The 14,682-nt window shown below is 41.7% G+C and overlaps 1 protein-coding gene across 3 annotated transcripts in view; it reads left to right on the forward strand.

Moving 5' to 3' along the window:
• tfcp2 (transcription factor CP2) overlaps positions 1 to 14,682 on the forward strand; it is a 94,386-nt gene that overhangs the window by 60,453 nt on the left and 19,251 nt on the right. For all 3 annotated transcript variants that reach the window (XM_078431538.1, XM_078431537.1, XM_078431539.1), the window contains 6 exons: positions 471 to 576; positions 1,678 to 1,784; positions 2,651 to 2,803; positions 11,935 to 12,045; positions 12,544 to 12,632; positions 12,720 to 12,768. In XM_078431538.1, the coding sequence (XP_078287664.1) occupies positions 471 to 576; positions 1,678 to 1,784; positions 2,651 to 2,803; positions 11,935 to 12,045; positions 12,544 to 12,632; positions 12,720 to 12,768 (615 nt within the window). The remainder of the gene's footprint in view (positions 1 to 470; positions 577 to 1,677; positions 1,785 to 2,650; positions 2,804 to 11,934; positions 12,046 to 12,543; positions 12,633 to 12,719; positions 12,769 to 14,682) is intronic.

The following is a 14,682-nucleotide window of genomic DNA, read 5'->3' on the forward strand; positions in this document are numbered from 1 at the left end:
CAAGACAGCTATTTTTCTGATTGCCAATTTCCAAAGTAGCTTTTAGGTGGTTATCTGGTTCTCAATCAAATTGTTATAAGCAATTAAGCTTGCATAATGCCAATATTGTTCCCTAATTTATTGATCACATTATATCCAATTTAAGTCGTGGGAACAGCCATGATCACATTGAATGGCGGTGCTGGCTCAAAGGGCCGAATGGCCTACTCCTGCACCTATTGTCTATTGTTGTCACAGACTGTTTGCAGAACTTTTTTTTGCATGAAGCTTTTTTCTCCAGTGCTCTCATCACTCTTCACTCTAATACAAGAACTGTTGGTTATTATTTGAAATGCTGTGACTTAAATCCTCCTTTTTATTTTTGAAATCCATTGTACTAACACAGGTGGTGATTGGGATGGGGCGCGATGCTATTACAGACACAGTAGTAGATTCTAAAAACTGCTGCTTTATTTTTTTTTCCTCCCCAGAGTATAATCCGAGTGGTATTTCATGACCGCCGTTTACAGTATACTGAACACCAACAACTGGAAGGATGGAGGTGGAACCGACCAGGAGATAGGATCCTGGATTTGGGTATGTTATATGTTGAGTGGACTTCACACCAAGTCTGAATTTATTCTAACGAATGGTTTGATGAGAAATAAAGCTTAAATGTTGTATAAAACACTTGCCTCAAACTTAATACAATCTAGCTGTTGTGGAAAGTGTTCCAGGATAAATTGTCCTTGAAAAGTACCAGGGCATAGCCTGATTTTTAGGTAGATTTGGGACACTAAGAATTGGGACCATAAATGTCATGCATAGCCATTGATATAGGAAGTTCGATTGGAAATTGGAATGATCCTTTTAAAACCTGGGATGACATGGGATTTATCCTGCTTTTTGTAAACAGAATGAAACCGGGAAACATTCTTCCATGTATACAGCTAGGATGTTGTCTGGTCCCATAGTTTCTATTTTTTTTCTTTTTAAGTTTCTTTTTCTTCATCACACGGAGTGAACTAAATTAGCTAAATTGTGTAATTTTATTTCTGATGCAATGTCGTAAAACTGGTGTGTTTTCTGTTTGGGGTATTTTCTCCTTTGCAAATTTACTAGTTATAGAGTCATAGTCATACAGCACAGAAACATGCCCTTTAGCCCAACTTGCACATGCCAAACAAGATGCCCCATCTACACTCGTCCCACTTGCCTGTGTTTGCCCCATGTCCCTCCGAAACCTTTCCTGTCCATGTACCTGTCCAAATGTCCTTTAAATGTTATTATTGTATCTACCTCAACTACCACCTCTGGCAGCTTGTTCCATATACCCGCTACCCTCTGTGAGGAAAAATTTGCCCCTCAGATTCCTACTAAATCGTTTCCCTCTCGCCTTAAATTTTACCCCTCACCTTAAAAAGTTAGTCAAGGTAAATTATTTTGGTAATGTATCAAACCAGAAAGCTTAAAACAAGTGATGAAGAATAAAAGAAGTAACATTTATTTCCAAGTAAAATTTCTAAACTCCATGTTTTGTGCTTTTTCAACAATATTCTATGTTCCTGCTGACCGTTGCATCGATATTGCATTTTCTCTTTTTTTGAGTAGAAAAATGCACGAGAAGTAATGATCCATATTTAGCAATAATTTAGTTGTGGCTGTGTTCCTGCAATAAATCCCGTTTGTTTGCTTCAGATATTCCATTGTCAGTAGGCATTGTTGACCCCAGAGCAAATCCAACACAACTAAATACAGTGGAGTTTCTTTGGGACCCTTCAAAGAGAACTTCTGTATTTATCCAGGTATGATTTCTGCTTGCTTAAAGTTTAAGTTATATATTACTTGGGCAAGTTGCATTAAGTTTTATTTTGTGCAGGTAATAATACAAATAGAAAACACTACTTGTACGTATTGATCTTTTCTATTTTAATTGGTTTATTCCGTGGTGATTTTGTTTGTCTTTGTGTACTACCATTGCACTTAGTCAAAGTGGGAAGGTGCCCCACTGGCCTAACCAAACCTATCCAGGTCATACAAGTAAAATAAGTTGTTTCTGGACATCTTTTGGGGGAAAACTTGTGGAAAAATGTTTGGCCAAGCTAGAATGGAGAATTCTCCTGATGACTTCATGATTGCTGGGGCACATGGAACAGAAGGCTCCATGCTATTTGAATTTGATCTTAAGTTTTAACAATGCTCCTGATAATGCAGATGAAAAAGCTCTTGAATGGCAGTTATTTATTTTGGGACCTCTATTGGGATGCGTGGTGAGAACAAAGCTTGGGTTGAAGCAAAGATACTAGAGGAACAAGATGGACCACTCCATTGAAATCGCGTATACTGAAGTGTATGTAGTACGCAAAGGAGCCATTTTAGTAGGCAAAACCCGCTGTTCGCTATGCCTCTCGTAGTGTAATCAGTATTTTGGGGGAACAGTATGTGTGATGGTACCATTAAAATACAGAATATATCTCATCTATCAATTCACAGATTTTTGTTATTTTTCTTTAAAATGTTTCTGCAAGTTTCTGCCTACTAAAATGGCGCCATGAGTTACTACGGTATTTAGGGTCGAGTGGTCTATCTTGTTCCTCTAGTATCTGGGTTGAAGTAATTTCCCCCCTATTTTTGATGCTTTTTCTCTCATTCATGTATCTTATTTCCTTAGGTGCATTGTATTAGTACTGAATTCACAACTAGGAAACACGGAGGAGAAAAAGGAGTGCCTTTTCGGATTCAAATAGATACGTTCAAGGAGAATGAGAGCAGTGAATATACAGAGCATCTTCATTCAGCGAGCTGTCAAATCAAAGTATTCAAGGTATGGAAGATAGGCTACATTGCTTTGTGACCAATCCTGCTTTTCCTGATTGCTGTGATGTTTCTTGATCGGTGTCATGGACATTCTAATTTAAAATAAACTTTAAATGAATAGCGAGCTGCTTTTAAAGAGGATGTAGTTCTGAAGCAGACCAGGAACTTTCTATTGAGAAGGACGGATAGACTGACAAACTAGAGTACCCTGGGTGACAAATTTAAGGGTACATGATAAATGTCAGGTTGGCAATACGAAAGAGAGATATAGTTGGTTACAGGAAGGTCAAACTAAAAGTGTAAATGGAAATAAGTGGAGCAGCCAAACTCTGGCGGTAAACCTGAAGCTAACCTAAGAGAAAATCAAAAATACTTCAAATACAGTAAATTTGTAAGAAACAGGTTTGGGCCCAATTATGGAGGTACTGGAGGTCATTTGGTCCAATATAGTTTAATAAAGGAAAACCAGCACTCCAAGGAGCTATGTTGTGACATTTTAAATGAAACAAATCCTACTGAGTGGAGGAGTCGTTCCAACTGGAGTATTGTCTGTGATTTATCAGAACCCAAATGGAAATCTGCAGCATTTCTACTTTAAGATGTAACTGACAAAATAACTTTCAAAGTAGTTACATATCTGAAGCTTGGACTACTTGATGTTGATTTGAGAAGAAGTGAAGCTCCCACTGATGGAACAAAAGTTGTTAACAGCTCAAACGATGGATATTCTCTTCATAGCACTTGATGGCTGCAGACTGAACATTTCAATATTTCAACAGCACCAAATGAGGCATGTAACCAAATTTACATATAGATATAAATATTTGTTACACAATGCAATCTGTCGAACCCCCTTTCCTCTGCACCACTCTCTAAGAGAAAAGATGCTCCGCATGAATTGTCTTTCCCTGGAAACGTTGGTTCCTTGTCACTTTCTCAACTGCGTGCTCTTTGTTTGATGTTATTCTTTTTTTCCTCACCATCCCCATTCATTCCACCACAATTACCATTTGGCTCAGAGGGTGCACTAGTCTGATTAATGTTCGTAGTTCATTATAACTCCTTGAAATTCTGAATATTATGTGCTGCTCTCGTAAGATGCTATGAAAGTGTATCAAGTGATATATCTATTAGCACATTGTTACATATGCTACATATTCATTGTAGCAGTCCCAACCTCCTGCACTACTTTGTATCAGGCACACTCACCACACACACACACACACTGTGATTAGGTATGTAAGCACTTTTCAGTATCACTACGCCACACAGGCAAGGAGCTGAATAAAGGAGTAAATTAAGGCAACTGAAACAACCTGAATTGTGTCGTTATTATCAGGACATCAAACCCGAAGACACAACATGGTGGCAGCGGTGACTTTCGAGTAAAAACCCGCGCTATTGTGAATCGCTATTGTGAATTAGGAACAGCGGCTGCAGAGAAATTGATTTTTTTTGTGCACCCGCCTAACAACACAAGATGGCGGCCTCCACAGCAGCAATGAGCCTCCACCCTACGATGAACTGGGACGCCGATGATGTGGTGGAGGCGTTCAAGAAATTCAAACAAAAGAGCCAGCTGGCATTTAAAAGCTTCCTGAAAGGAACTGCAGATGAAGAGAAGGTCAGTTATATTTTACTATGGCTCGGGGAGAAGGGTCTAGACATTTTTAACAGTTGGAGCTTAACAGAGCCTGACTGCAATAATCCGGGAATAGTCCTTGAAAGGTTTGCGAACCATATGGAGCCCAAATCAAACCACAGAATCCATCGGTATGAGTTCCAAGGGCTAAGACAAGACCCACAAGAAACAACCGACACTTTCCTTTCGAGACTAAGGAACGTGGCCAAGAAATGCAGATTTGGTGATGAAGATGACAGAATTGTCGACCAGCTAATATGGGGGTGCGCCCACCAAGAGGTCCAAAAGTCCCTAATAGGGAAAGACACCCTCAACCTAAAAGACGCCGTAGATGCTGCCAGAGCTTTCGAAGCCACAAGGAAACAAATGTCCTCCCTCTGCCTTCAAGTTGGCTCATCTCAGAGCAGCACCAGAGTGAATATAGACGCTCTCTCAAAACGTGACCCTGGCTCCACCTTAAAGGCTCCAAAGCAGACATTTTCTAGGCATGCAAACAAACAAGCAAGCCAAAGAAGCTGCTGGAACTGCGGTACAGAGCATGCATTTGATGATCGCAGGGCGTGCCCAGCATACGGGACTACCTGCAACTCATGTGGGAGGCCTAACCACTGGAAGAAAATGTGTAGGTCAACAAAATCATACAGCACCAAGCCAAAGCAGCAATGGTCAAAGAACGATAGAAATACGAGAAGGAAACAAATACACGCACACGTCCAACAGGAAGAGGAGATAACCTCAGATACCTCTGAGGAAGAATTCCTTTCCGTTGGGACCATTGACGTCCACGAAATGGGAAACAGCAAAACACATAGCAACAGAGAGGAAGCATATACTATAATACAACTACAGAAAAAAGTGGGAAAGAAAAGAACAACGATTAATCTAAGGCTCAAAATTGATACTGGAGCCCAGAGCAATATCTTACCAGTCAATCTTTACGGAAAGATATTCCCTGAACACATGACAAAAGATGGCAGCGTCAGGAAAGGAATCCTTGGAAGTAGCGATGTAGTCCTAGCTGCATACGGAGGTTCCATAATCCCACAGCTAGGCAAAATAATCATAGCAGGAACATACAAAGGGAAAGAAGTGAAATGCCCCTTCTTCATCACTAAATCGAAAGGACCTGCTATTCTCGGCCTGAACACGTGCCAAAGACTGAAGATTGTGTCAATCAACTATGAAATCAAGACAAACTCCTGCAGAATTGACAGAAACATACCCATCAAAAACCGGCCGCCCATCAGGAACAAAGAAGAATTGATGGACATGTACCCAGAGTGTTTTGACGATACCGTTGGTTGTTTTGAGGAATACGAATACCATATCACAGTAGACCCCAGTGTGAAGCCAGTGATCCACCCACCCCGCCGTGTTCCCCTTGAACTGAAAGAGAGGCTAAGGGAACAACTAAACGAAATGGAAGAAAAGGGCATCATCACAGCAATAACTAAACCAACTGATTGGGTAAATTCAATTGTTATCAAAGAAAAGCCAAACGGAAAACTAAGGATATGCCTTGATCCCAGGGATCTGAACAATGCATTGAAGCGCGACCATTATCCAACTCCAACCCTTGAAGAGATCACACCCGCACTAGCCGGTTCCAAGGTGTTCAGCAAGCTGGATGCTAGCAATGGATATTGGAACGTCAAAATAGACCGGAAGTCATCAATGCTCACCACTTTCAACACGCCATTTGGCAGATTCAGATTCAACAGGCTCCCATTCGGGCTGAAGGTGAGTCAAGATGTCTTCCAGCGGAAAATAGATGAAACATACAAAGGCTGTAAAGGGGCAATCGGGATAGCAGATGATATCCAAGTATACGGCAGAGATGAAAACACGCATGATTACAACCTCCATGAGGCTATGGAAAAAACTCGAAGAGCCGGCATAAAGCTCAATGCAGACAAATGCATAATCAAAGAAAGGGAGTGCAAATTCTTTGGACTGATTTACTCTGCAGAAGGAGTGAAACCGGACCCTACAAAAGTGGATGCTATCAACCACATGGAGGAACCCAAAGACAAGAAACAGTTAAGAAGTTTCCTAGGGCTCATACAATACATGGGAGTCTTCATACCTAAGCTTGCTAATCATACAGCAAATCTCCGTGAATTGATGAAAGACGACGCTGAATTTGATTGGTGTGCTTCACATAGCCAAGATTTTGGGAAATTAAAACAACTCATCAGCAAAGAAACGATCCTGCAGTACTATGACAGACAGAAACCTGTAACACTCCAAGTTGATGCCTCCATGAGAGGAGTTGGAGCAGTACTGATACAAAATGGCCGACCTATTGCGTATGCATCCAAAGCACTCACTCCTACAGAATCAAGGTACGCAAACATAGAGAGAGAACTCTTAGCAGTAGTCTATGGCTGCGAGAAATTTCACACTTACCTATATGGAAGGTATTTCGACATCGAAACAGACCACCGCCCTCTAGAACAAATCGGAAAAAAAAACCTCACCAAAGCACCAGCCAGACTACAGAGACTATTACTGAGGCTACAGAGCTACGACTACAACATCAGATACAAGCCAGGAAAAGACCTGCTGCTAGCTGACGCCCTATCCAGACTATCAACACATGACAAACAAGAGATGGAAGGGCTGAGCATAAAGATCCACCACATTGTGAGTGTGACAAGCGTGAAGCTGGAACAGATTAAAGAGGAAACAGCCAGAGATGAAGAACTCCAGCTCCTCACCCAAATGGTAATACAGGGGTGGCCAGAAAAGAGACAACAAGTTCAGCCTATCCTCCGCGAATACTGGACCATCCGTGATGATATTTCGGTAGAGAATGGAGTCCTGCTGGCCGGATCACGAATCATCATACCCAAGTCCATGAAAAAAGAAATCCTCGAAAAGATCCACCAAGGACACTTAGGAATGGAAAAGTGCAGACTCCGTGCTAAATCCGCTGTGTACTGGATAGGCATGTACAAGGACATAGAAAAGCTGGTATCTACATGCCACATATGCCAAAAATACAGGAATTCACAACAGAAGGAGGAAATGACACCCAGTGATATCCCAAGCCGGCCATGGCAAACCATCGGAGCAGACCTGTTCACAGAGAACCAGCAATGGTATTTGATTATGGCCTGCTACTACTCCAAATTCCCATTTGTGAGAAACATAAAGGACTTGAAAGCTAAAACAATTGTGTCAATTGTTAGAGGGTTGTTTGCAGAGCAAGGAATACCTGAGCAGATCGTATGTGACAATGGAACCCAATTCACATCTCGGGAATTCAGAGAGCTGGCCACCGAATACGGGTTCAAAATCACAACATCTTCACCACATTACCCAAAGGGCCATGGGTTTATTGAAAGGCAAGTACAGACAGCCAAGAAAATACTAATAAAATGCCGAGAGGCAAAGGAGGATCCAAACCTGGCACTATTATCCTTACGGGCAACTCCACTAAAGGCTGACATGAAGTCTCCTGCAGAAATGCTAAATGGCAGGAAATACAAAACCACCCTGCCAAGCAAAATCCAACCCCCTATCGACCAAGAAGAAACAAGGGCAAAATTGGCAGCTGCCCAGGAGGAGGGGCTGAAACAATACAACAAAAATGCACAGTACTTGCCTGAACTATTTCAAGGCCAAAACGTACATGCTCAGGATCCAATAACAAAGAAATGGACCCCAGCACAAATCACCAGTAGGGCTGGAACCCCAAAATCATATATCATAGAGACAGAACCGGGCAGGCAGTTGAGACGAAACAGAATTCACATCCGCCCGACACCTGAAATGTCAACACCTGCAACTTCAAAGACAACACCAGCAACTCCTAGGACACCACCCACAGCAACAGCAACACCTGCCATTGATGACAACACATTCTCACAAACTGCTACCAGTGAGTTATATAGTCAACCAGCACCAACCAATGGCCAGGAAACGACTCAACAAGTCACCAATACATCGAGTGCAACACTGCAGGCAACAACCAGATCTACTAGATCCAGGAGCAACATCTTACCCCCAGCGCGTTATCGCTAGCACTGGAAGGGACAAGTCACAAGTCACGCCAAGACATGACTCTTGACTGGCTACGCACTACCTGAAAGAAAACAAGCTGCCATTATATATTTTGTTGTGTAGTATAGTAGAAAGCAGAATGCCATGAATGTGGGCAGAATAATCCCACGGTATCTGCTACAGGATTGCCACCCTCGCTCTGGAAATCCTCTAGTGTCACTAACTTTTATTCTTTTCTTTTGAGAAGGGGGGATGTTACATATGCTACATATTCATTGTAGCAGTCCCAACCTCCTGCACTACTTTGTATCAGGCACACTCACCACACACACACACACACTGTGATTAGGTATGTAAGCACTTTTCAGTATCACTACGCCACACAGGCAAGGAGCTGAATAAAGGAGTAAATTAAGGCAACTGAAACAACCTGAATTGTGTCGTTATTATCAGGACATCAAACCCGAAGACACAACACACATAATGAAATGAATGATCTTAAAACAATGCAGCAACTACCCACAAGAAAATAGGAGCAGGAGTTGGCCATAAGGGCCTTCAAGCCTGCTTTAGACATGAGAGATACAGAGCGGAAACAGGACCTTCGGCACACCAAGTCCGTGCCGATCTGTACACTAACACTATCCTGCACACTAGGGACAATTTTTAAAAATATAGCTTAATGAAGTCAATTAACCTACAAACCTGTACGTCTTTGGAATGTGGGAGGAAACCGGAGCGCCCAGAGAAAACCCACGTGGACATGGAGAACATACAAACTCCGTACAGGCAGCACCAGTAGTCAGGATCGAACCTGAGTCTCTGCCGCTGTAAGGCAGCGACTCTACCCCTGCGCCACTCTGCCGCCCTGCTCTTCCATTTAAAAAGATCATGGCTGATCTTCGCTGACCTCTACTCTTCTGTGGCATTTTTCCATACTCTATTCCTCGGTGATATTAATATATCATGTTAACTACTACGTTAACTACCTCTAATGATCCCGCTTCCATCACCTGCTGGGCAGAAAACTGCAGTGAATTCCAGAAATCCACCACGCTCTGTGAGACAAATTTCTATGTACCTCAGAGTTAAATGAGAACACCCTTATCTAGTAGTTGTGTCCCCTTGTTTAAGACACTCCCACTCGTGAGAACATCCCAATGCCGAATCTATCTAGCCCTCTTAGGACGGTGGATCTTTGACCCTGATTAGTAGATCATATTGTTCACCAGCAAAACTGCTGAACCCACAATAGTACTTCCTATTTAATGCTTCCTTGATTAATTGATAAATACAGCATGGAAACTGGCCTTTTGGCCCACCAAGTCCATGCTGAACAACAATCACCCGTTCACACTAGTTCTTTGATATCCTACTTTCTCATCCACTCCCTGCACAGCTGGGGCAATTTAGAGGCCAATAAACCTACAAACCCTCGCGCCTTTGGAATGTGAGAGGAAACTGGAGCACCCAGAGGAATCCCATGCAGTTACAGGGAAGATACGCACACAGTAGTGGAGGTCAGGAACCCGGGTCACTGGCACTGTGAGGTGGCCACTGTGCCACCCTTTTTATGAGGCCTTTTACAAAACTAGTCATTGAACTCGTTATTCTTGACAATCATCTTTTCTTTTTAATATTTAAGCCAGACTGTCAAACCACACTGGTTTTATAGCTTGTAATCATATTTACACGCAGTAATGAGGCTTAAAATTAGATTAAATTGTTCCCCTGATCGGCTAACTGTGTTACTTTGTTAAATCATCATGTTTGGTGCCCAGTAACAATTATCGTTTCAATTTTTTTTCCTCTTGTGTCTAACTGCCAATGTTGCAGTCACAACTGTGGGATGGGGATAGGGGATTAAGAAAAATAGAAGAGAATTTACTGGAAATTGTGAAATTCAATATTGAGTCCTGATGGCTGCAGCATATGTTGTTTTGGCACCCCCCTCTCAATTGCAGTATGTCCTTTCCTGAGTTGGGATATCTGACCTGGAAACATTATTCTAGATTCTCTTGCCAGACCCCTATTTATTTGGAACATTATATCACCTCTTTTGTAGTAAAATGCTCTTCCGGATGAGAGCAGTATAAGACCTGCTTGCTTTGCCTACTTGAGTCAGGAAGTCATGATACAGCTTGACTTTGGATAGGGAGCATTTGAAGTATTGTGTGCAGTTCTGATCGCCCCATTACAGGAACGATGTGGAGGCAGAAGAGGTTTACCAGAATGCTGCCTGTATTAGGGGGTATTAGCTACAAAGAGAGGTTGGACAAACTTGGATTGTTGTCTCTGGAACGCTGGAGGTTGAGGGGAGACCTGATAGAAGTTTATAAAATGAGAGATGCAGATAGGTTAGGCGGTCAGAATCTTTTTCCCAGGATAGATATATTAAAGACTATGGGCCATAGCTTTAAGGTGTGAGGGGCAAAGATTAAAGGAGATGTGTGGGGCAAGATTGTTTTTTTAATTTTGCAGAGGGTGGTGAGTGCCAGGGATATGCTGCCAGTGGTGGTGATTGAGGCAGATACGATGATGGCATTTAAGAGTCTTAGTTAGGTACATGGATTGATTTTTAAAAAAATTGAATTTGAATTGAAATATACTGCATGGAAACAGGCCAATTAACCTACGAACCCGTACTTCGGTGCAGGGGAGGAAACTGGAGCACTTGGAGGAAAGTCAAGCGGTCACAGGGAGAACGTGCAAACTCCTCTCAGACAATACCCGAGGTCAGGATCGAACCCGGGTCGCTGGTGCTGTGAGGCAGCAGCTCTACCAGCTGCACCACTGTGCTGGGAATGAGGATGTGCAGGGAGTGGAGGAATATGGGTCATTGTGAAGGCAGCAGAGATTAGTTTATCTTGGCATCCTGTTCCACCCAGATATTGTGGGCCAAAGGGCCTGTTTCTGTGCTGTACTGTTCTATGAGAAGGTCGTGGTGAGCTGCCTACTTGAACTGCTGTGGTCCTTTGCCTGCCAGTTATCAAGGCAGAAGAGAATTGTCTTGGAGGAAGCCCCTTGTTCACTTGGGCTGTGTTCATTTGTAGACAAGATGCAGGCAGAATTCATGGTCTATGTATTTCTTTTATTTGTATATCTTCCTGCCTGTCTGATGTATGCTGATCTGGTTCTCTATAATTAAAAGTGCATACTATTTCTCTGAAGTGTTAAATCCAGATGCTGGCCCATAGTCAGCAAAGGAATGAGTGAATGCTGTTCAGTCTTCATTCAATTTTCTTTTACATCGGTGGATGATCCCCTATTTTGTTATTTATTTTGGGGTATATATTTTAAAAAAATGATAATGGAAATGGAACAGTAGTTATTTGGGAAATAAACATTCACAGTCTGCTCTTCATCATGAAGAGTTATGTGTCTCGAACAGTTTAGCCACCATAGGTGTAAAAATGGCCTGTAGGCAAGACAATTTGTATGTTATTTATTCTCAGTTTTTTTTTGTATTGCATCTGATTTGTTTGCAGCCAAAGGGCGCTGATAGAAAACAGAAAACAGACAGGGAAAAAATGGAGAAGCGAACACCTCAAGAGAAGGAAAAGTATCAACCTTCTTATGATACAACTATTCTCACAGAGGTACGGCTACTGTCAAATGAGATCTAGGTATTTGTTTTCAGAAATCTGTTGGGCCTGTTTTTTTTGGTAAGCTTGTAAAATGTTTTGCTGTGAATTGTTAAACTGGAGTGGTGAGGAACAGGCAGCCTAATTGGCTTGTTAATATGCATTTTGGTTTATGTTCTGAGCCATTGTTATTTGTGAAGTAATTTGATATTTGCAGAATAAATTGCAATAAAGCATCTAAGGTAACCAATGTTATCTGGGCATGGTCTGGTCTATTTGACATTGTGCAGGTCAACCAATAATTCTCCACCGTAACCACTTCTTCGCCCTCTACTATCCAAAGGGACGAAATCTTGAGTGTTTTGCATGACTTGAAATAAGTGTATATTTCAACACGAAATAAACTATGCAGTAAACTGAAGAGATCTGTTAATACTTAATTAAATGTAATGTACTTGTGTTTCATTTGGGAAAATTATCACATTGATTTATAAGTGTTTAATTGCTTTCCAGTGTTCTCCCTGGCCAGATATTTCCTACGTTAACAACACAGCATCTCCTGGATTTACAAGTTCACATGGCAGTTTTACCATTGCTGAAGGGTATGTCTCATTATTGCCATGTGCCTATCAATACAATTTCCAGCATTTCAGAGTTATTTTTTATATAAATTGTCCATTTAATTTCAGGAATGGATCCCCTCATCATCAGCCTGACCCAGTTCCTGCAACCACTGATGTAAGTGGCTTTTTCCAGCATTCAACATATGCTTCAACGTTGATAACAATAAACTTGGAGAATTTTGTGCATCATTCTTGTTCCAAGCCAGGTTTTCATTATTATCCCCATAGTTTCAGTTTTGGATGATCAACCATTCTAAGTTTTCGCATGTCTTGGAGGAAGTTTGATTCTATAAACGCATCCAGTTCTGAATTCTTAGAACTTTTGGGTACTGGATATGTAATTCTAGCCTGCCAACAATGTGGCTGCCCTCCCCCAACATGCTTGACTTCTTGGTATCTTTTTTGTTGCATTCCGCTTTTCGTCTTCGTACTTTGAAAATGTACAATCAGTAGTTTATATAGACATCTGTACTTGCCTTTCTTGTGAAGGTATGTAATGGTGGAGTTGGCTGTTAATGAGGATAATTATTGAAAATGAATTGTGTCGCGAGCAATCCACTTGAAAGTTTGTGGAACAGTCTGGAGTTATTCCATGGACTGTCAATACCCTTGCCCATTTAATAATTTTGTATGTTATCCTGGATGTTGGAAGGGCTGTTTGACACTGCAGGACTGGGCAACCTCCACACCACCTGACTGCTCTGCTAATGTGAAACCAGGAACGCAGAATGCTGATTTACAAAATAAGGAGCAAAGTGCTGGAGTAACTCACTGCATTGGGCAAAATCACTCAAGAACTTGGATAGGTGACGTTTCGGGTTGGGACCCTTCTTCAATCCCTATAAAACGTCACCTATCCATTTTCTCCAGAGATACTGCCTGAGTTACACCAGCACGTTGTGTCTTCTACTACGCTTTTGGTAGTATTGAGACAAGCGTTTTCCTGATCTTCTAAAACAAACCAGTGAAGTTAAGGCTATGACAATTGAATTGGTGAAGGAGCATTTACTTGAATGTATTTCTTATTTTGGGGGTATAGCTTCACATTATAAATGTAAAACTAGTTGTGGGTGAGGAAAATTAAGCTTGTAGTTGACTAAGTTTAAGCTGTTGGGATGGGGAGTGTTGAGAAAATAATTTAAGGAATATGGTAAAAAGCGCAATTAGATTTACATGTAAAATGCAATTGAAAGGGCGGTAGATTTGCAACGCTGATCATTTCACACAAGATAGACACAAAATGCTGGAGTAACTCAGCGGGACAGGCAGCATCTCTGGAGAAAAGGAATGGGTGATGTTTCGGGTCGAGACCCTTCAGACCCGTCTCAACCAGAAACCCATTCCTTCTCTCCAGAGATGCTGCCTGACCTGCTGAGTTACCCCAGCATTTTGTGTCTACCTTTGATTTAAACCAGCATCTGCAGTTCTTTCCTACATATAACACAAGATGTTATTCAGGTTTGTGCATCTGATTTTTGATAAACAGTTCTGAATCCTTGTGTCGGAAGGAATTGCAGATGCTGGTTTACACCGAAGATAGACACAAAATGCTGGAGTAAATCAGTGGGAAAGGCAGCTTCTCTGGAGAACTCTGGTGACGTTTCATAGGGACTGAAGAAAGGTCCAAACCCAAAACATTACCCATTCCTTCTCCAGCTGCTTGTTCTGCTGATTTACTCCAGCATTTTCTGTCTATCTAGTTCCGAATCCTTGTTGTACAAATATAAATGGAGACTCAACTATCTCTGGATGCAGAAGATGGCAGACTGTTTGTGGCAGACAGTTGCTGCACAAGAGTATAAGATCAGGTGATGGTGCAAGCTACATGTTTACTTTTTTTGCATGGGGTTGATGTAGGCAAGAATAATTTTTAAACTTGAATATTATGTGGTCAAGGAATCTATATACTAAAACTCTCGTTTATTTGTTCCTGAACTACAGCCAAAACGGTACACGATCGCGTGACAATTTTAGGCCCACCTTACTCACCGTCGCCCCTTTGGTGCTAATGGAAGAAGTTTCATTAAAA

Source organism: Rhinoraja longicauda, chromosome 42 (genome assembly GCF_053455715.1).
Source record: "Rhinoraja longicauda isolate Sanriku21f chromosome 42, sRhiLon1.1, whole genome shotgun sequence".
Classification (NCBI taxonomy): domain Eukaryota; kingdom Metazoa; phylum Chordata; class Chondrichthyes; order Rajiformes; family Arhynchobatidae; genus Rhinoraja; species Rhinoraja longicauda.